The 23,059-nt window shown below is 45.2% G+C and overlaps 1 protein-coding gene across 3 annotated transcripts in view; it reads right to left on the bottom strand.

Moving 5' to 3' along the window:
* CFAP299 (cilia and flagella associated protein 299) overlaps positions 1–6,213 on the bottom strand; it is a 351,971-nt gene extending 345,758 nt beyond the window's left edge. For all 3 annotated transcript variants that reach the window (XM_081925440.1, XM_081925442.1, XM_081925441.1), the window contains exon 1: positions 6,048–6,213. In XM_081925440.1, coding sequence (XP_081781566.1) covers positions 6,048–6,167 — 120 coding nt within the window. In that variant the 5' untranslated portion in view covers positions 6,168–6,213. The remainder of the gene's footprint in view (positions 1–6,047) is intronic.
* Between the last annotated feature and the right edge of the window lie 16,846 nt (positions 6,214–23,059).

The following is a 23,059-nucleotide window of genomic DNA, read 5'->3' as shown; positions in this document are numbered from 1 at the left end:
AGGCCTGGGGGCCAGATCCAGCCCAATCACCTTCTAAATCCGGCCCGTGGACAGTCTGGGAATCTGCGTGTTTTTACATGAGTAGAATGTATCCTTTTATTTAAAGTGCATCTCTGGGTTATTTGTGGGGCCTGCCTGGTATTTTTACAGGAGTAGAATGTGTCCTTTTATTTAAAATGCATCTCTGAGTTATGTGTGGGGCATAGGAATTTGTTCATTATTTTTTTCAAAACATAGTCCGACCCCCTGCTGAAAAAGTTTGCTGACCCCTGAACTGTCTACCCCAATGCCCAACCACATGTATGTCTGATTTTCCCAAACAGCTGGTGCCATTTCACTGATGGGGCCTCAACATTTTTTGTTTCCCATCAGTGAAATAGCAGCAGCTGTTTTGGAAAATGGAACATAGATGTGGTTGGGCACCAGCTGTTTTAAATAAAGGGACACATTCCAGCTCACCTGTAACATTCTAGAAGTTGTTCAGCTACAACCTCCACCATCCCTGACCACTGGCTGAAGTTCACCAAATTATGGAGGGCCACAGGTCCCGCACACCTGGCCTAAAGCAAACACTTCCTTGACAGCTCAGCTGGTTAGAGCAGTGTTTCCTAACCGGTGTTCCGCGGCACACTAGTGTGCCGCGAGACGTTGCCTGGTGTGCCGTGGGAGGGAGGCGGGCGCTTTCTCGTTCGCGCCCTGCAGCGAGAAGGGCAGCGCGGTGCCGCAGAAGAGGCCCAGGAGGCAGCAGGCGCCCAGCGCGCGCCCGAGTCCCGCCCAGCTCGCCATGTCCGCCCGCAGCATTGGCGACCCGAGCCAGGCTCCGCGCACGACGCCCGTCTTATGGCGCATGCCTCTGCCGAACGCTCAGCCCCGGCGCCGAGCGGCTTAGCAACGCCGTCCAATCAGGGCGCATCTCGGCTGGGCGGCCGCGGCATTCTGGGAAATGTAGTCCTCGGGCAGCAGCGGCATTCTGAGAAGGTGCGCTTCTTCGCCGCTGCGCCTTTTCTTCCTCATTCCTTCTTTGCTGGCAACGCAAAAAGAGGTGGAGGAGGAAGAGCTGCTGGAAATGCCTGTGTGGGCATCGGTGCGCGCAGGAGATTTAGGCCAGGTGGGGTTGTTAGAGTCAAGATTTTATTTTGTTTATGTCCATCTTGCTGTTCGTGATACTAAACTACTCTTTATAGATCTCGTTATAACTTGTGCGGGGATTGCTTAATTTCGTTGTGGGCGCTTTGATACGGTTTCTTATGAGTGCATTTGGGTAATTATGTAAATATTGCCATGTCGTAAGCCGCCTCGAGCATGGTTTTTAACTATGGAAACAGCATGCAAATGACGATGATATCTAGGGAGGTTTCAAAGGCTTTGTAAGCAGAGTGAAGGAAAGAAATCCAGATGTGATTGTTAGGCATTGTTTTTTGCACCGTGAGGCCCTCGTAGCCAAGACTTTACCAGCAGACCTAGTTCATGTGTTGGATGATGTTGTGCGCATGGTAAACAGGCCCAGGTTGCGCACTGAATAAAGTATTTTATAATTTTTCATATTTCTGTTTACTTACTATTTCATAATAAAGTAATTATAAAATACTATCTTGGTGTTTATCTGATTCCTATTAAAGAGAGTTACTTTATATATAGTCAATATAGGCACAGAGTTAATTTTTTAAACATTTTCTAATGGTGGTGTGCCTCGAGATTTTTTTCATGAAACAAGTGTGCCTTTGCCCAAAAAAGGTTGGGAAACACTGGGTTAGAGCATAGCGCTGGCAATGCCAAAGTTGCAGGTTTGATCCCCATTTGGGACAACTGCGTATGCCTTCCAACTCTGCTGTTACAGAGAAAAATAATGCCAATGCACAATGGCTCCAAAAGTGTCTTCCAATTTTGTTATCCTTCATATTCCCACATTTTTAATCTCAAGAGCAGAGCTTAGCATTCCTCTTCATAAAGAACCACGCGGAAAGATTGTTTTTGCAGTGAGCTCTTAATTCACTGCTCCACTGAAGCAGCTAATTATATTTAATATATCTAATTCTAACACTAACCCGTGTACATCCTCACACCTGATTTAAGCTGTCAGTTGTCCTGTCAGTCTTATGACTCATCTCTTCCCCTTTCTAGTCCCTTGCCTGCTCCAACTTTCCTCCACATTCTCCGCAATCTTCTTAAATATCTCTTGGAGACGCTTGCACCACATTCTCGCCCTTGGAGTCTCATTGTCAAAGCACATGGCATAGCATGTTAGAGAAAACGAAAAAGGAAAGCCACAGGAAAGGGAACAAGGGAACAAAAAGAGATTAATGAAGGGCAAGGACGAGATATGATGTGCAGTCAGGAGAGGAGAGGGAAGATAATAAAAACCTGCAGGATTAAACTATGTCGGGACTTTTTCCAAAAACTGACTTTCGCCCCCAGAGGATAATGCTTCTTACGTTTAGCATTTTATTGGTAAAAGTCAGAAGCTGCACTTTCCTCAAGTCTACAGAATGGAAAGGGGACAGGACTAGTCTCCGATGCTGAAAGCTGGACTTTCTTTGTGGAAGATTACTCTTTTCCCAAGGTCAGGAAAGAACAGGCAACTTCCACTGCAAAGACAGCAAAGCATTTGAAAAGGGTTGGGCTGTTCAGAATGGCACAGTTACCGTATTATTCGCTCTATAAGACGCAACAAGAAAAAAAAATATTCTGAATCTCAGAAGCCAGAACAGCAAGAGTGAAACAGCTGCGCAGTGAAAGCAGCAATCCCTCTTGCTGTTCTGGCTTCTGGGATAGCTGTGCAGCCTGCATTCGCTCCATAAGACGCACACACATTTCTCCTTACTTTTTAGGAGGGAAAAAGTGATTCTTAGAGACCAAAAAATACGGTAAGCAGGGGAAGGCCTTGCACTGTGCTAGGCAGTTTGTGTCACACCTTGTGTACCATTATAGTCGCTGTGCCCTGGTTATACCTAGACTGGACTACTGCAATGTTCTCCCCATGGGCCTGCCTTAAGAGACAGTTCAGAAACCACAACTGGTATAAAATTTGGCTGCTAACTTGTTACCAGGAATGTGGCAGTCAGAACAGATCGCATGGATATTATACCAACTGCATTGCTTACATATTAATTTCCAGGCTTAATTTAAAGTGCTGGTATTTGCCAAGTCCTAGTAGCCTGGGGCCAGGTGATCTTAAGAACTGTTTCACCTGCTTGGGCTGCAAGATTAGTTTTGGAGGCGCTGCTCCCTGAGCCATCTTTATTCGACTGGTGGAGACTTCTTGGTGGTGGTTCCAGAACTATGAAATTACCTCCATGGAAAGATCCAACAGGCTCCTTTTCTTCCAGCTTTAAGATTGGTTTTGAAAACTGTTCCTTCCCTACTCTTTTATTTGCTTTTATCGACACTGATTGTTTCCCGCCCTAAAAATACATATTAACTGTATTGTTTTATATATGCAGAAAAGTGGGATATAAAGGAACTGAATAATAATAATCAATAGTTGCCTGAATGATTATCCATGTTTGTTTATTACATTTTAAACCATGTTTTATAGTGTACAGAGGCTTGAGATAGTGTGATGGCAGTATATAACATTGCCCGGCTGTGAGTGAGAAGGCCGCTCCCTGCAAGGCCCTTTCCACCTGGCCTAGGTTACGGGGCCCACACTCACCCTACTACGTTAAATATGCATTCTGTAGTTGACCTCCTTTGTAATGTTTAACTTTGAAATCTTCAAGATAATATTTTAGTTTTCTGTTATGTTGCTTTGACTGTATACTCTATATTTGGCTTTCTTCAGATTGTTTGATTTATGTTTTGTTGATTTAATATGCTGTAAACTGCTTTGAGATTTTTCTTAAAAATATAAAGCGGTATAGAAATTAAACAAATAAAAATAGATACAATATAGATAGAATATTAACACAGCCAGCCACCCACTGCAGCAATCAGTGGAGCCAACATGAGCAAAATGGGGGAGGGGGAGCAGATAAGCTCCGCCCTGCATAATTGATCAAATGACACGGTGTACGCACACCATTTGAATGGCAATGCCCATCAATTTTGGGAGGGCCTGGCCCCCTCAAAAAAATTGGGGGGTGGGAGTGAAGATCACTAAGAGTTGGCTGCTATGTTGTCTTTTTAAATAATTTGTAAAAAGTTCCCATTCTTCTTTAAAGTCACAGTTGAATGACCTGGACTCCTTGGCATGTTTTGTATAAACATACACAAATTTATTGCTTGATAACATGGTAGTGTGATAGGAATTTTGAAGTCTTAGATATATGTTAAATGTTCATAATTGTACTAACCAAGCACATAGATAGATCAGCACAGGAAGACCAACCTGGAACCATTTTGATTCCCAAACTGTCCCAAACTGACCAAATGTTTTCTCTACAAGGTCAAAATGGGAAACCTCCCCATTGTCTCTTTCCTCACAAATCCTGTCTTAAAGGGCACATTTAAGATATGAATAGGGTGTGAACCTGTGACATGGCTCAGGAACTAAGTCTTTATCATTACAAAAGACTGGCCAGACTACCCAGGCAATCCAATCAAGTAACCTGCCAGACAGGAGAAAAACAACATTCTAATTTCTGTTTTAAGACCGCCTTTTATTTGATGTAGGTATGATGTATCTGAGGGGTGGTCTTAGGTTACACCCCTTCTGTGATGCATGCATATTTCTGGGGGTGGTCTTGATCTACAGGGTGGCAATTTCAAAAGTCTTTATAAGGCCTTGCGCACCATTTTTCGGGGTTCCTCCTCTCTCCTGCGGGTGAGGGGAGCACCCTGTTGCAACAGTTCAATAAAGATCAAGCTTATTAGCTGCTTTTGCTTCTCAATATTCTCTGGTTGACCTCTGTTATTCTCTCCTACCAATAGGGAACCTATGTAAGGACTCTATATGGGCTCTTGGATACCCCATAAGGGAAAAGGGCAATTTTTGTTTACAACAGTAGACAGATAATGTAAGGATTCGTATAATTTTGAAACATGCAGAGAATAATACGTGTTGAGAAATCAGAGAGGGGAGCTGAGGGAAGTCTTGGAGGAGGGGAGGGAGGGTTTGAGGGGATGGGGGGAGAATGAAAATGATATGTTTGGATATGCTGTTGTGTGGAAATTGTTAATAAAAACATTTTTTAAAAAAAATAGTTGGCTGCTATGACATCAATAGAAAACATTCAGCAGGGTGTTCACAGTAAATGGAAGGCTCACTATCCAGAAGATTTTTTTTAAAGTTCCAAAACAGACATTGCTCCCTCAATAGTCCAAAAATAATTCAAGTCAGCCCAGCATGTGTGTGTGTTTTTTTACTTGCTTTTTAATCACCTCACCCACAATAAAAAGGGCTTTTTTGCGGAGCTAGCCAACCTGACGAGTCCGCGACCAGAATGAGGAGGAGTACCAGGAAGAATGGATGAAATTTAATGATTATTTAGTTAAATACGTTAAGTTAAATTAATTGGGGAAAGCTTGCAAATACCAGTTAGGTTTAGGATTTAAATATGTAATGTGACGAATTATGTTGAATGTTGAATGGGGAAGAAAGAACGATGTTAAGTGATTAAGTTAAGTTTCTAAGAATTTTGATTTGGAAAACTGTTAAAATGATATGCATTGAAATTCAATTAGGGGGATAACGAGGAAGTCACTTAACAACGTTAATAAGTTTTCATAAGGTTATGATTCATGTTTGTTTGTTTGTTTGTGTGTTTACAATTTTGTGAAAATCAATAAAAAAAATTGGGGGGAGGGCTTTTTTGAGTGGGTGGGGGGCGGTTTTGCAAAGTCTGGCGTGAAGCCCAGCTACTGCGTATCAGAGGAGGCTGGTCCTCAAGAGATAGTCCGGCTTACCTCCCCTCAGGGAGAAGAACTGCAGCAAAAGCAGAGCAGGGAGCTGGCAAAAGTTAACCTGCTCTGCTGTTGCTCCTTAAGCTGCTGGGGTTTCTCCCCTACCCCGTCCGGGCTCCAGGGCTGCAATGCACTCTGCACATGCTCAGGCGACCTCTCGACTCTCAGGAGTGCGAGCCACCCCACACACACAGACAGATACTCGCCTCCAAGTAATACAGATCCTGCGTGGTGATCTGCGAATCCAGGTAATCCTCGTAGGTGTTGAACTGGGTGAGGATGTGGTCCAAAGTGGCGCTGGCGTCTTCGCCTTCGATGCCCGCCATCGCCGACGCTGCGCAGGCTCAGAGGCCGCGGCGTCCCTGGCAACCGTCTCCCTGCCGCGGGGAAGCCCCGCCACTCTCCTCCCAGCAGCCAATCGGCTCGGCGGTACTGGTGGCTGGCCACGCCCTCTGCGTCGAAGCGACCAATCGCTCGCCAGCGCTTTTCTTATGAATGGAACCCGAAGAGGCAGCCCGCGTAACTGATAGCATTTGGTTTGAGCGCTCAGCTCCCCGGTGTTTTTTTCAGGGGCTGGATTCTGTTGCAGGTTCTACTCTCCGCAATTATTATTTTCCCCGCGGTAAGCCCCGTTCTGCCTTCAGTGGACCTTCCTCCCACCTGTATATCATAGAATCGTAGAGCTGGAAAGGGACCCCTAGAGCATGGGTAGGCAAACTAAGGCCCGGGGGCCGGATCCGGACCAATCGCCTTCTAAATCTGGTCCGCAGATGGTCCGGGAATGAGCATGATTTTACATGAGTAGAATGTGTCCTTTTATTTAAAATGCATCTTTGGGTTATTTGTGGGGCATGGAAATATAGTCCGGCCCCCACAAGGTCTGAGGGACAGTGGACCGGCCCCCTGCCCTAGAGTCATCCTAGACCAACCCCCTGCAATGCAGGAATCTCAACTAAAGCATCCATGACAGATGACCACCTAACCTCTGCTAAAATCCCTCCAAGGAAGGAGCCCACAACCTCCCGAGGAAGAGCTCTTACTGTCAGAAAGTTATTTATGATGTTTAGTTTTATCTCTTTAGTACCCTGTGCAGCCTGAGCCAATGCATAGTTAAGTGAATGTCAGGATAGGGCCCACTGTCTTCATGGGGGTTGCACTCAAGCAATAGCTCAGTCCTATGGAAGTCGGGTGCACCTAACCTATGGGGGGGTGGAATCAATGGGTTTTGACACACCTTACCCTGCAGAAGACCTGCCTGGAAGGATGCAACCCAATGCATACTTAAAGGTAAAGGGACCCCTGACAGTTAAGTCCAGTCGCGAACGACTCTGGGGTTGTGGCGTTCATCTCACTTTACAGGTCAAGGGAGCTGATGTTTTTCTGCAGCTGATGTTTTTCCGGGTCATGTGACTAAGCCGCTTCTGGTGCAGTGGAACACCGACACCAGAGCAGCACACGGAAATGCTGTTTACATTACTGCCGGAACGGTACCTATTAATCCACTTGCACTTTTTGGCATGCTTTCAAACTGTTAGGTTGGCAGGAGCTGGGACAGAGAAACGGGAGCTCACCCCATTGTGGGGATTCGAACCGCCGACCATCTGATCAGCAAGCCCAAGGCTCAGAGGTTTAGACCACAGCACCACCCACATACTTACGGTAATTGGTATACTTAGGCAAAGGTAAAGGGACCCTTGACCATTAGGTCCAGTCGTGGACGACTCTGGGGTTGCGGTGCTCATCTTGCTTTGTTGGCCGAGGGAGCCTGCATACAGCTTCCGGGTCATGTGGCCAGCATGACTAAGCCACTTCTGGCGAATGAGAGCAGCACACGGAAATGCCGTTTACTTTCCTGCCAGAGCGGTACCTATTTATCCACTTGCACTTTGATGTGCTTTTGAACTGCTAGGTGGGCAGGAGCTGGGACAGAGCAATGGGAGCTCACCCCATCATGGGGATTCGAACTGCCGGCCTTCTGATCGGCAAGCCCTAGGCTCTGTGATTTAACCCACAAATCCCATTTCACTTCTAAGTGAACACGCCTATATAAAAGTGGTACCTCCCAACGCATAAACCAGGGGCAGGCAACCTAAGGCCCATGGGCCACAAGTGACCCACGGGGGTCATTTAACCAGCCCCTGAGCCACCCCTGAACCAAGCCACCCACTCGGCGAATCCCCAGGCACTGCGCTAAACCGGTGCGGTGCAAGGACTTGCTTCCATGGCACTGGAAATCGTATCTGCACATGCGCAGACGCCGGAAATCGCATCGATGCAGACACCGGAAATTGCGGGCGCTCATGTGTGCACAGTCTGGCTCATGTAGGATTTCTGCTGGTGTGAACCAGCTCAGGCGAGGTAAACCTTGGCGATCCCTGGCAAAAACTGAGTGTCAGGCTTCATCACTGACATACCAATTCCTTACGGAAGATCATTACTTTTTGTGCCGTATTGGAGAACTGCTTAGCTCAAAGCACGCTGTGACCATTGGCTGTTTATTTATTTAATAAGGTTATTTTTAACCTGCTTCTCAGTTGAAGATTCCCAAGGCAGAGCACAATTAAAATTGATTTGCTGGCGCTGAAGTATTAAGGGAACTTTTTGTAGTTTCCCTTCATCGTGGTTCAGCGCTGGGCTGTCCCACCTAGAGGCAAGGTGAGGCAACTGCCTCGGGTGGCAAGAGCTACAGGGGCAGCAGATCTAGCCTTCAAAAGTGCTTTGCCTGGCGCTGCTACTGCGGTGGTGGTAACAACATGTGCAGTGCACATCCTGGAGGCCAGATCTGCCATGTGCCGCCTTAACAGTGGCCTCTCAGCGAATAGGAGGTGCTGCTGGTCTCCTCACACCCCAGTGGGGAATAAACAGGGGCTGCCCTCTGGAGTCTCCTGGGCTCTGATTCAGAGCAGGCCCCTTCTCCCCCCTGTGCCTGTGAATAGTTTCTTTATCCTGAGCAAACTGTTTTGTATGACTGGCTTTTTGGACTGATAAAGCATGTAGCAAAACCTGTAACATATCCGAAGAACAGGTCTCCTTTTGCCCACTTCCGTTATTCTCACCAGGGTTGTGGCTTTGATTTGCCTTCCTGTGATTGATCCATGCATACGACTTTGTGTTTCCAACTCAAGACCCATTGAAGAACATCTCATCCAGTTCAATCTTTGAAAAAACAGCTTTGAAAAACTTTTTCATATTCTCCAGTGTGCTACCCTTGCCATTGTGGCGGCACGGGGTTGCCGTTCTGTGACTGGACTTACGCTACTTGTTGAACGGTTCATTTATCCAGTCTGTATAACGTTTACTGCACATGTAACTTGTTAAGATACAGTTGTACATTTATCCACTCCATGTTTACAGTATCTCCAGGCTTTGTTTTGCACATGGCACCTTAGTATGCTTGTTGCCTGAATGCTTACAAGTCTATCTCTATTCTAGTTATTATTCTAGTAAATTTGGTTTTATACTTATAAGCCAGTTTGTGGTGTTGTTGTTTTATTGCATTATTATTACTGTCACCACATTTGATACTTTGTGTATATCCCCCCCCCCATGCAATGGCCTTTGATTCCCACTTTAATATTGGGTAAGGTTGATTTGATTCCTGCTCCGCTTGTTCTTCACTCATCCCTTCTTCCCTGACAGGGACACCATATTGTGGTTTGCCTAAGGTGTTGAAATTTATTGGGCTGGTCCTAATTCAGAGTTGCAAGCTCAGAAGTAAGCCCCATTGAATTCAATGGGGTTAACTCCCAAGCCAGTGGGTATAGGATTGCATCCCCAATTTTGGTGAGGTGCCCGGATCCTTCTTAAGTGTGGCGCCTTTTTCTGTTACCTTCTTAGTCTACATCCAGGTATTTTAGTTCTTTATTAAGACACTATAATGCACATTTCTTTCCTTTTAAAGCTCTCTCTAGAAATTAAAAGAATAAAACCAAAAGGCTAGGCACCAGAAACAAGTGTCTTACTCACGGCTGATATTGCCAGAGCCTGAAACAAAAAAAAATTCCAAAGGGTTCACACACGCTGCTTGATGGTTAAAATATAATAATAAATTAACACAGGGCTGGGGGAGTAGCTGAATTGTGGTCCATTGGCTCCATTTTTTGTAGACCTTAACTGGGTGAAGTATCCAACTAATTTATACTTTGAGCATACCAGTTAATGGACTCCTTCCATTTATTTCAATGGGTCTCCTCTGAGCTTGACTAGCATAGAATATAATCCATTGTGCTGGTTGATTGCTGGGGTTCTTGCAGCTAGAGATGGACCAGGTGGAGCTCAGTTTGATTCAGGAAGTTACACCTGATGTTTAAAACTAAACAGCTGCATCCTCTGGATCACTCAACACAGATAAGCTGCGTATGTTTTAACAATGAAGAGATCCAATGCACTCTGGTCTTAAACCTTTAAACACCATTACAGGGATTCTAGTAAAACAAAACAAAAATGCAGATAACTCAAGTCACCTGCCAACTCCTAGGGGCCTTTGCCTCCCCCAATAAAATATTTGAGGGGCCCAGGGACCCCCAAAGCTGATGGGCATTGCCATTCAAATGTATGTGTGCCATGGCATGTGATTATGTGTGGCAGTATTTGGGACGCGGGTGGCGCTGTCCCACAGAGCCTAGGACTTGCCGATCAGAAGGTCAGCGGTTCGAATCCCTGCGGCGGGGTGAGCTCCCTTTGCTCGGTCCCTGCTCCTGCCAACCTAGCAATTTGAAAGCACGGCAAAGTACAAGTAGATAAATAGGTACCGCTCCGGCGGGAAGGTAAACGGCGTTTCCATGCACTGCTCTGCTTCACCAGAAGCAGCTTAGTCATGCTGGCCACATGACCCAGAAGCTGTACTCCGGCTCCCTCGGCCACTAAAGCGAGATGAGCGCCACAACCCCAGAGCCGGCCACGACTGGACCTAATGGTCAGGGGTCCCTTTACCTTTACCTATTTTATTCAAGTTGGCACCCCTGCTTCAATTATTCCCCAGATCTGCTATCTGTAGGAGGGAGAATGCCCCAGCCTGTCTAATGGTAGGGCCAGCTTTGTTCCCCAGATGCAAACTTCCTGGAGGGGCCATCAGAAGTCTCACACACGGCTCTCTTCCAGCATAACAGTTCAACAATCTAATTTCAAAGTCTCTAGGAGCTCTACTGAGTGACAGCATTCACCATTTGCCTTCCCGAGAGGTTCCCTAAGGAGCAAGTTGAATCTTCGCCCTGCCTGATCAGTACCGGAGAGATTTTTCTCTTACCGTCTGATGGTCTGGAAGCATGTGGCGAGGATAACCTGATGTGACTTTCTCTCTTGTAGCTTTCTCTTCCTATTATTAGTATAACTCACGTTGCAAGTGTTTCTTCAAAAATATGGGAGAAAGTCCCATGAAGGCTAGCTGAAAGGTAACTAACGAGCTTAGGAAAAATGCCACCTTTTGTAGTAGGTTTTTAGTTACAGCCGCACAGTGCTCTGAGAGTGGGGGGGGTATATTTGCACTGGTGGGTCAGAACTGGCATTTAACTCCAGAAATCTAGTCTTAGCAAAGAGAAAAATAGGTCACATGAAAAATGATGCTATAAGGACAAGAAGCATATGTTGAGCACAGTTGGAGCAGCAAGCCAACATCTATATCAGGGGTCAGCAACCTTTTGCAGCTGTGGGCTGGTCTACCGTCCCTCAGACCATGTGGTGGGCCAGACAATATTTTGAAAAAAAAATAATGAACGAATTCCTATGCCCCACAAATAACCCAGAGATGCATTTTGAATAAAAGCACACATTCTACTCATGGCAAAACACACTGATACCCAGACCATCCATGGGCCAGATCGAGAAGGCGATTGGGCCACATCCGGCCCCCGGGCCTTAGGTTGCCTACCCCTGATCTATATCCATTAGAAACCTCTCTGCATCAGTCAAAAAGAGGAGGAAATGACAGCTGTGTTTCTTACATCTCTCTTGTACCATCCGATATGCTGAATCAGTTCATGATCTGAGCTCTTTGCGATGTCACCCAGAAGATTGCTTCCTCCCACATATATCTACCTGCACCATAAATTCTGGTCTGTGCAATTTGAAATCTTTCTGGAGTAGCTGGCCAATACAGAACGATAGTTTTGAATGGATTTTTAAAAGATTTTTACGATGCTGTGCTACTCCACCCTGATGTTTTCTGAGAGGGCAGTCTGTAAATACCCTTTATGAATAAATAAATAAGGTTCCCCAAGCAGAGACATCAGCTTGCCAACAAAGGTCCGTATAGTTAAAGCAATGGTTTTCCCAGTAGTGATGTATGGAAGTGAGAGCTGGACCATAAAGAAGGCTGATCGCCGAAGAATTGATGCTTTTGAATTATGGTGCTGGAGGAGACTCTTGAGAGTCCCATGGACTGCAAGAAGATTAAACCTATCCATTCTGAAGGAAATCAGCCCTGAGTGCTCACTGGAAGGACAGATCCTGAAGCTGAGGCTCCAAGACTTTGGCCACCTCATGAGAAGAAAAGACTCCCTGATGTTGGGAAAGATGGAGGGCACAAAGAGAAGGGGATGACAGAAGACGAGATGGTTGGACAGTGTTCTCGAAGCTACCAGCATGAGTTTGACCAAACTGCGGGAGGCAGTGGAAGACAGGAGTGCCTGGTGTGCTCTGGTCCATGGGGTCACGAAGAGTCGGACACAACTAAATGACTAAACAACAACAACCCCTCCCACCTGCTCTGACTTGAATGTCACTGAAGCCATGACGGGTAGGACTAGGCATTGGAGCTGCCAATGAAACCATCAAGTCTCCTCTTCTTCCCTATAATGTTTACTGAGGAAAACAAGTGCTATGAAGCCATCGCATTCTGCATCTCCTCGCCTCCAATGTTGTTGGCTGCTGCGGCGTAGCTGGGTGGGGGTTCAGGGTGGGTGATGAAGAATGTTCTCCCCAAAGAAGCTTGCCTGGCACCCACTTTGTTGTCATTATCATTACTATTACTATTATTATTCATTAAATCTGTATACTGCCATTCACCCGAAGACTACAGGGCAGTTCACAGCATAAAAATACAAAATGAGGACACAAACTGCATGATAAAACAAAAAAAAACCAAACCAATAAACCCTCTCTGACAAACATAAAATGTTCCATCAGTCAAAGGCCTGGCTAAAGAGAAACAATTTTGCCTGGTGCTAATAATAATAATAATAATAATAATAATAATAATAATAATAATATTGTTTATACCCTGCCCTTCCCAGTTCAAAAACCAGGCTCAGGGCGGCTAACAACAAATTTAAAACACTTCATTATAAAAGCAGGATAAAATATAGTATAAAAACATGAATAACAATAAAAATCAAAAATCAATTAGATAATCCCCAGGGCTAGCTGGCTGAATTGGTCCTACTTGGGCCAGCGAGGAGGCCAGGGGAGAATTAGCTGTGGGGTCTCAGAGCGGGTGATCTTCATAAAGGGGAGGGGGAGGGAAGAGAAGAGAAGGGAAAGGAAAGGAAATAAAAAATCAGGCTGAATTCAAACTAAAGGCCAGGGAGAATATCTCTGTCTTACAGGCCCGACGGAAGGAGGTTAAATCCTGAAGGGGCCTAGTCTCATGGGACAGAGCATTCCACCAGGTCAGTGCCATCACTGAAAAGGCCCTGGTCCTGGTGGAGGATAATCTGACTTCCTTAGGGCCCAGGACCTCTAAACAAAAGATACCGTACATAGCAAAGGAGCAAAGAGCCTTCCTGGGAAGAGCATTGCATACCCTCCAACATTTCTCCAAGGAAAATAGGAACATCCAGTGCTATTTTTCTAGAAAAAGAGGTGCCAGAACTCACCATGAATGCCTCTCCTGTTCTCTTATAATGGCAATGGAGCCCACCTGAGAGGTGCTGGAACTGAGTTCGGGTGAGCTCTAGCTGGAACAAAAAAGCCCTGGGCATTGCACAAGAGGGGAAAATATCCCTTCTCCGGAGCTCTTGTGGAGGAAGCAGATGAAGAAGAGCTTCAGAGGATATTCACAGGGTCTGGGTTGGTTTATATGGAGAGAGGTAATCCTTGAGGTATTGCGGTCCTGAGCCGTTTAAGGCTTTAGAGGTCAAAACCAGCACTTTGAATTGGGTCCAGAAACTAATTTTGTCACCAGGTGAAGACTTTTCTTTCCTCCCAGGTCTTTTAACAGTGCAATCATTTTCACAAATCTTACTGGCTCGGTGTTTCAGACACCATGATGTACAGTGGTACCTCGGGTTACATACGCTTCAGGTTACATACGCTTCAGGTTACAGACTCCGCTAACCCAGAAATATTACCTCAGGTTAAGAACTTTGCTTCAGGATGAGAACAGAAATCATGCAACAGTGGCGCAGTTGCGACAGAAGGCTCCGTTAGCTAAAGTGGTGCTTCAGGTTAAGAACAGTTTCAGGTTAAGTACGGACCTCTGGAACGAATTAAGCACTTAACCCAAGGTACCACTGTATGCAAATAAATAATAGATAATAGATAAATATCAGTAAGGCAGCAAGCCAACCTCCCAGCCGTCGTTTCCATTTCAGGGTGGAACTCCAAATGCAGATATTCAGAATAACTCAAGCATCACATCCTGGCATTCGCCGGTGTCTTCCAAGGTGAATCATTCCTGAAGCTGAACTCATTTTCAGAGCCAGCTGCAAGAACAAGCAACAATCTGAACATGTACGGGAAGTCACAAACAGACACATTTGATGAAACAGAAGTGCTCTGGGAGGGGCTGCTGTACAAGGTTTTGCAAAACCCATGAACTGTGATCAAAAGCCTGAGCCGACGGAAGAGACTCTCCTGCTATCGCGTTTATCCTCAAGGACAGATAGATTGCCAGGACTGCATTATTTAGGGATGCACAGAACCGAGAAAGCGATGAGGGATTCAAAACGGAGAACCTCCTCTCAACTCTGAAGGCAGCAATAATAAAAGAGCCTTGCAGGATTGTTTCTTTGAGAATCTTAAGTAGAAAATATATTGTCCTTCGGTAGAAGAATGGCAGATGAAGATGTTGGAGTTTTTGGAGCTGGCCAAACTGACTGGGAGAATCTGCGATCAGAAAGAAGAGGAATCATAGAATCATAGAGTTGGAAGAGACCACAGAGTACAGTGGTACCTCGGGTTAAGTACTTAATTCGTTCTGGAAGTCTGTTCTTAACCTGAAACTGTTCTTAACCTGAAGCACCACTTTAGCTAATGGGGCCTCCTGCTGCTGCCGCACCGCCGGAGCCTGATTTCTGTTCTTATCCTGAAGCAAAGTTCTTAACCTGAAGCACTATTTCTGGGTTAGCGGAGTCTGTAACCTGAAGCGTATGTAACCTGAAGCATATGTAACCCTAGGTACTAAGTGCCTAAGAAGACTGGAATAAATTTAAAGTCTATTTAGCTAAATATTGTAATATAAGATGATTAGAAGATACTTGAAAGTATCTGATAGGCCTAGGATTAGAATAAGAATGTTGTATAGTAATATGGATTTAAATCAAAAAGAGATGAAGATAGTTAGTTGAAGGAGTTTATGGTATTAGAAAGAGGATTTTGGAGAACTGTTTCAAAGGTGTTACAATGAAATTCAGTTAGGGGAGAATTGAGGAAGTCAGACTACAATGAAAGTTAACTTAGATTTTGGAAGTAATGACTGTTTTTATTCTTTATTCTTTATTCTTTTAGTAATGTAAGATGTTTTGTTTTGTGTTTTTTATATGTTATATTTGTTATAAATGTGGAAAATCAAATTAAAAAATTGAAAAAAGAAAGAAAAGAAAATATATTGACCTTTTCAAGCTTGCAAGACTTTGCTCCCCTAAGGTTACATTAACTTCAGTGGAACCAGGTTCTGGAAGGGTGGGGCTCAGGATCTGGGGTCCCAAATCACTAGCAGGGATGATGAATCTGTCAGTTTCTCATTTTCATGCCCCCCCCCCGTCTTAAGTCCCACATCAGATTGCAATTCTTTTCCTCATGAAATTTCGTGAGCATTTTAGTGCAAATTTTTCCTGATATACACATTCTTGCATGGACTTTTTCCAAATATGCATGTTTTGGCAAGCAATTTTTCCTAATATGTTGTGGTTTCCTATGTTGCCTCTGCTTGTTGTTGTTGTTGTTTAGCTGTTTAGTCGTGTCCGACTCTTCGTGACCCCATGGACCAGAGCACGCTAGGCACTCCTGTCTTCCACTGCCTCCCGCAGTTTGGTCAAACTCATGCTGGTAGCTTCGAGAACACTGCCCAACCATCTCGTCCTCCTCTGTCGTCCCCTTCTCCTTGTGCCCTCCATCTTTCCCAACATCAGGGTCTTTTCCAGGGAGTCTTCTCTTCTCATGAGGTGGCCAAAGTATTGGAGCCTCAACTTCAGGATCTGTCCTTCCAGTGAGCACTCAGGGCTGATTACCTTCAGAATGGAGAGGTTTGACCTTCTTGCAGTCCATGGGACTCTCTAGAGTCTCCTCCAGCACCGTAATTCAAATGCATCAATTCTTCGGCGATCAGCCTTCTTTATGGTCCAGCTCTCACTTCCATACATCACTACTGGGAAATGTTGCCTCTGCTACTATATGCAATTTTCTGCACACATTCCTCTAAATATACACAGACTCTGCCTTCACCAACTTGGCCCTGGCTGAGGCTGGTGCCAGTTGCAGAACTGAACATCTGGAGGGCACCAGCTTGGCAAAGTCTGAAGACTGACAGAGCGCATTCTATATCCTGCGACAACATGGAAGCGTTTCACCAGCTGGCTTCTAAGATCAAACGGTCCACATTCCCAACATGAAATCCCATGTTTGTTTGCCTTGTGTCTATTCAGAAGCCGCAAGCTGCAGCGATGGGTGCATATGCATTGAATTGCCATGGCAGCTGTTCTGAGATAGGGTCATTACGGCTAATGCGAAAGGAGGGGAAAGCCCATTACAGTAATATCAAATATGCATTTTGTAACTGCAGATTCCCAAACAGCCTAAGGATGTAAGACCTGCTAGATCAAAATAAATGTCCATCTTTGGCAGAATCTGGTTTTGTATGAAGCTGCCTTATATACCAAGTCAAACCATTGTTCCATCTGGCTCAGTTTTATCTGGACCAGCCTTTCCCAACTTGGTGCCCTCAAGATGTTCTTTTTTTGTTGGGCTTTTTTGCTTTGTAACATTTTTATTTATTTACTCAAATACACAAGTGTAAGGCACAGGGACGCGGGTGGCGCTGTGGGTTAAACCACAGAGCCTAGGACTTGCCGATCAGAGGGTTGGCGGTTCGAATCCCTGCGACGGGGTGAGCTCCAGTTGCTCGTACCTTGCTCCTGCCAACCTAGCAGTTCAAAAGCACATCAAAGTGCAAGTAGATAAATAGGTACCACTCCGGTGGGAAGGTAAATGGCGTTTCTGTGCGCTGCTCTGGTTTGCCAGAAGCAGCTTAGTCATGCTGGCCACATGACCTGGAAGCTGTACACCAATAAAGCGAGATGAGCGCCACAACTCCAGAGTCGGCCACGACTAGACCTAATGGTCAGGGGTCCCTTTGGCTTTTTAAGGCACAGCTAAGCACCCTTAACAGGCAGCCAAAGGCCACTGAAACAAGAAGCTTCCTTATACATGGACACTTGTGGTCCATCTCAGTGTTGCCTAGATCAGGCTTCCTCAACCTTGGCCCTCCAGATGTTTTGGACTACAATTCCCATCATCCCTGACCACTGGTCCTGCTAGCTAGGGATCATGGGAGTTGTAGGCCAAAAGCATCTGGAGGGCCAAGGTTTTTGTGTGTGTGTTTTTTTATTAAAGATTTTCTTGTTTTACAGAAGTATGTGTAATGTCTCTCATATTTTTTCCATGTAACATTTTTACAAATCAGTTTCATTTGTTGATACATTGGGGGGGAGGGGGGAGATGGGGGGTCAGGTGGCAATGTTTCTATTTTGCTTAATGTACCATATTTTTTGCTCTATAAGACTCACTTTTTCCCTCCTAAAAAGTAAGGGGAAATGTGTGTGCATCTTATGGAGCGAATGCAGGCTGAGCAGCTATCCCAGAAGCCAGAACAGCAAGAGGGGTCGCTGCTTTCACTGTGCAGCGATCCCTCTTGCTGTTCTGGCTTCTGAGATTCAGAATATTTGTTTTCTTGTTTTCCTCCTCCAAAAACTAGGTGCATCTTGTGGTCTGGTGCGTCTTATAGAGCGAAAAATATGGTATGTAGGGTTTGGTGTCAGCGTTGCCCCTCAAGATGTTGTTGATGAAAAAGTTTGCTGACTCCTCCCTAAGACCATCCAATCCATTTCACTTCTAGTCTTCCTCTGTTCCCCAGTTGCAGTATTTAACTTTTCTCTGTCCCCAGTGGTCTTCTGTTATGTTAGATGGTACATCTTTTTTCATCTCTGTTGGCTCAAGATATTTTGGTGCCTGAGGCAGAAAAGCCAAATGCTCCCTCTCCTTGGTTTTAACAAAATGTAAGAATAAACTAAATGATAGCCAATTTCCTGCTGTTTAATGGTACCTCAAAAAATCTGCTGCCAAGGGCAGACCAGCCTAATAGCAGAGTTTCAGAAAAAAGGAGCCTTGTTATTCTGCAGCCCAATGAGATTTCATAGGGACGCATTGTGTGGATGGCACTTCTTTGTAACGCACGTACCAATTAGGAAAAGATTTCCGTGTTCCTCTTTCAAAGAGAGGCACAAAAGTGTCAGGCTAGGTTTCGGAATTCTAAAGCACCGGAAAGAAACCTGCAGTCAGGTAAAATAATGCTAAGGGAGCACTACTTTAATTGTACCCTGGAGGAAGAAAATGAAGATGAAAAAGGGAAGAGTCATATTGCTTCTTCTGCAGAATCTCACCAGGTTGCACTGAAGTCTGGAAAATTAACTCCTTTCCTATCAAAGGCGAAAATGACTAGAGTGGAAATAATTATTTATTACATTTATATCCCTTCTTCCTTCCACAGAATCCAAGGTGGTGTACAAAGTGTTCCAGGTGGTCTCTTGATATCCTATGTTTTGTTCTTTAGTAATTAACTGGAGTGTCTCTGGGGTGCAGAAAGCCTATGCATTTAAAACTTTGATTGGTTTTAATTGGCTGATTAATTTTGCTTTGCATACAGAGGTTCAATCACATATCTTCCAACGTCTTGAGTCCCCAAACAGGGAATCACATCATCCTGGCCGTGCTGCCACAGAAGTCATGCAACCCGTGTGAGATAATAGAGCTCAAAAGATGCAAGGGGTGGGGGGCATGCTTGCATGAGTTCTGTGGTCTAAACCACTGAGCCTCTTGGGCTTGCTGATCGGAAGGTTGGCGGTTCAAATCCCCGTGACGGGGTGAGCTCCTGTTGCTCTATCCCAGCTCCTGCCAACCTAGCAGTTCGAAAGCACGCCAGTGCAAGTAGATAAATAGGTACCACTGCAGCGGGAAGGTAAACGGAGTTTTCATGTGCTCTGGTTTCCATTACGGTGTTCTGTTGCACCAGAAGCGGTTTAGTCCTGCTGGCCACATGACCCGGAAAGCTGTCTGTGGACAAACACCGGCTCCCTCGGCCTAAAAGCAAGATGAGTGCCGCAACCCCACAGTCACCTTTCACTGGACTTAACCATCTTACCTTTGACCTATGTATATAACAAGCAAACTAACTGTATCTTGTAAACCTATCATTTCCTTCACACTTTTGTAAATAACAGTTTGCAATTGCACAGACCTTTGTGCAGGGGGGCCAATGCCTGGTGGCCCCAACCCTTTGCCCCCCAATATTTTTTTGGGGGGGGGCAATGTTCAAAAGAATCAGGGCCAAGCATGGAGCCAAGTGTGGTTTCAGTGGCCAGGTCCTTATCCTCTTCCTCTCCTGCTACAGAGGGGAAGGAGCCATCACCCGTCTGGTGATGGTGGCAGCAGGAGCCGCCAGCCATTGAAGATGTGCTGCCACCATATTCAGTCCCACCCTTTAGCTCCTCCCGATGTCCTGACTCAATGCCAGGATGTTGCACACATGACGTGTGTCCCCCAGCTCCCTCACAAGTTGGCGCCTCTGTCTATAACGTCATCTAAAGTTGCAGCTGCTATGCATTTCATCTGTACAGTGTTAGTCATGTTTTCAAACCAGTGTGCAATGATGTTCTCTATTCCCCACCCCTCAATTAGTGTTCCCACAAACCTTTAAAAAAAATAATACACACAGTGGTACCTCGGTTTAATAACTTAATTCGCTCTGGAGGTCCGTTCTTAACCTGAAACTGTTCTTAACCTGAGGTACCACTTTAGCTAATGGGGCCTCCCGCTGCTGCCGTGCGACTTCTGTTCTTGTCCTGAAGCAAAGTTCTTAACCCGAGGTACTATTTCTGGGTTAGCAGAGTCTGTAACCTGAAGCATCTGTTACCCAAGGTAAAGGGTAAAGGGACCCCTGACCATTAGGTCCAGTTGTGGCCGACTCTGGGGTTGTGGTGCTCATCTCGCTTTACTGGCCGAGGGAGCTTGCATCCAGCTTCCGGGTCATGTGGCCAGCATGATTAAGCCGCTTCTGGCGAACCAGAGCAGCGCACGGAAACGCCGTTTACCTTCCCGCCGGAGCGGTACCTATTTATCTACTTGCACTTTGACGTGCTTTCGAACTGCTAGGTTGGCAGGAGCAGGGACCGAGCAACGAGAGCTCACCCTGTTGCGGGGATTTGAACTGCCGACCTTCTGATCAGCAAGCCCTAGGCTCTGTAGTTTAACCCACAGCGCCACCCACATCCCTTGTAACCCAAAGTACCACTGTATATTTTTCACAGTTTTTTTTTTTTAAAGAGAGGGACTAGAATATTTTCCTTGGATTCCCTAGGGAAAGGGATAGGGTGATAGAATAAGGCAGGCTTACTCAAACTCGGCCCTCCAGATGTTTTGAGACTACAGTTCCCATCATCCCTGACCACTGGTCCTGCTAGATAGGGATCATGGGAGCTGTAGACCCTCCAGATGTTTGAGACTACAGTTCCCATCATCCCTGACCACTGGTTCTGCTAGATAGGGATCATGGGAGCTGTAGACCCTCCAGATGTTTGAGACTACAATTCCCATCATCCCTGACCACTGGACCTGCTAGCTAGGGATCATGGGAGTTGTAGGCCAAAAACATCTGGAGGGCTGAGTTTGAGGAAGCCTGGACTAAGGGATCACCCGCTCTTTGATTGTCCTGCACCTGGTAAGCACAGGTCTGAGCAGTTTTGCGTTTGCCCCGCCACTTTCCCTTGGAAAACCCACCCCGAATTGGAGCAAATGTCCACCTGTGGAAAGCTCAATACTATGCCCGCTTGCAAGGATTAAGATGTGTGACTTGCACATGCAGGTTTTAAACAACAACAACAACAACAACTATAAACACATACTGGAAGCACAATTGTATTGTGGTAATTTAGGAAGAAAAGGCCCCAAACCATACCGTGTTGTTTACAAGCCAGCATAGGTGTGCACTTTATTATGGCATCATTGTCATTTGCAATATTCTTAGTGGTAGAGAAGCTTAGGAAAATGTCTTTTCATCCATTATTAATAGGAACACTGAACGGTGTTGTTGTTTTTTAACTTGGTATGAAATGAGACACTGTTAGAAAAAAGGGAGTTGTCATCATTCAGGAAAGGGAGAGAGAGAGAAAGAACTCACACTTCCTAAGTGTGTGCTGGTGGTAATGTTGTTTTGCACATTTCTTTATTTTTCCATTTTGCAGTCAACCTCTAAATGGGTCACATGGCTTTTTGCTATTGCCAGTATGCAACTGAAAGATATTAGTATGAGTAACAAGATTGAAGCGTATGTTCCATTATTGCAAAAGCGACTGCTGGTTGGTCAGGGGAAACAGAGAGGCCGTCACAGTCCTGCCCTTTGCCTTAGCAAAGGTCCGATCTGCCAAATTCAGCTGATGAAGCTTTCGATGGCACAGAGTTAAATGTTTTACTCGCTGCAGATCAAACTGCTGTTAAAGGACCGGTTATTCAGAAGCTGATCATCCCAACTGCAAACCACTCTTCTTCTTTTTTTTAAAAAAAGGAAATTTGTTAAGGCTTACTTGGTGATTGGTTCCATTTTCCAATATTCATTTTACCTACACAGCAAGGTTTTATGCATAATTATTTACTTCGTACATCTGTATAAAATGCTTTCACCACTGACATGTAGAAGCTGCACAGATTCACCATGGGTTTTGGAAAAAGGCCTTTCAGATACCAGCACCACTGCTTATTGCCCAAAATGCCTTGCTGAAAATAAAAATAAGTCGCATTTTCTCCATACGCAGTGTTAGGGATTATAAATACATGATAAAAATCACACAAATTAATGATTGTCCGTGGAACAACTTTCCTTGCAAGACAGCAAAAGGGATCAGCTCAAATAACATCCATTGAGCCCAGGATTCTCTTTCCTGCAGAAGCTGCCAAACAGATGCCTCTGTGATGCTTACTGCCAAGACATGAATGCAAGAAAGCCATCCTTGTGTCATCTGTTCCACCACCTGGTATGAAGAGGTATATTGCTCTTGAACATCGCTTCCTTTAATCATTAAGCCGATCTCACATTTGTTATTATTTTTAAAGCATTAGACGGTTTTCTTCTACCGACATTTCAAAAGAACTTTTAGTATAATACGGGACTTTGCCAAGTTTAGGATGTCTCACCAAACATGACACTTACGTACCTTCCATAAACAAAGTGAACATCAGTTTCAAGATCTATGCATTGCTCTCAAATACTTATCAGTGCCCTCATCCATCAAGGAGATGGTGGACACCGTGGGACATTTGCAGCCTCCATTCTCAGCCGCAGCCCTAACCTTGCATATTGGCCCTGGTTTCGCACAAGGCCTAGGAGATGAGGGATGAAACATGATGCTATTGCCAAGCAAATATAGGCCACGCCCTCAGTTGCTTCCATGTTGCCCTCCAGGCAGGTTCATGAATCCTACATGTGCTAAGTCACAGCATATTGCGTTCTCTTTCGTGCAACTGAGCATAAATTCCAGTTGGGTTGAATGTATGGCACTAGGATGATTTAACTTCTAAAAGGAAAGTAGAGAGGGGAGAACATATACTGTAGATCTTGACTCAAGGGAAGTGTGATGTGAGGACTGTGACCCTAGATCCCTGACCCTGCTGCAAAAGCAGGCATTGCAAGAAACATGGACTATAGAGCCTTGTATCCAATTAATGAGTTAAGAAGCTGCCTTATATGGAGCCAGGCCATTGGTCCATCCAGCTCAGAGGCCATCTAGGGTTTCAGATG

Source organism: Podarcis melisellensis (genome assembly GCF_964234715.1).
Source record: "Podarcis melisellensis genome assembly, chromosome: 9".
Lineage (NCBI taxonomy): Eukaryota > Metazoa > Chordata > Lepidosauria > Squamata > Lacertidae > Podarcis > Podarcis melisellensis.
The sequence above is the reverse complement of the archived record's forward strand: the minus strand, read 5'-3'. Positions and strand labels throughout refer to the sequence as shown.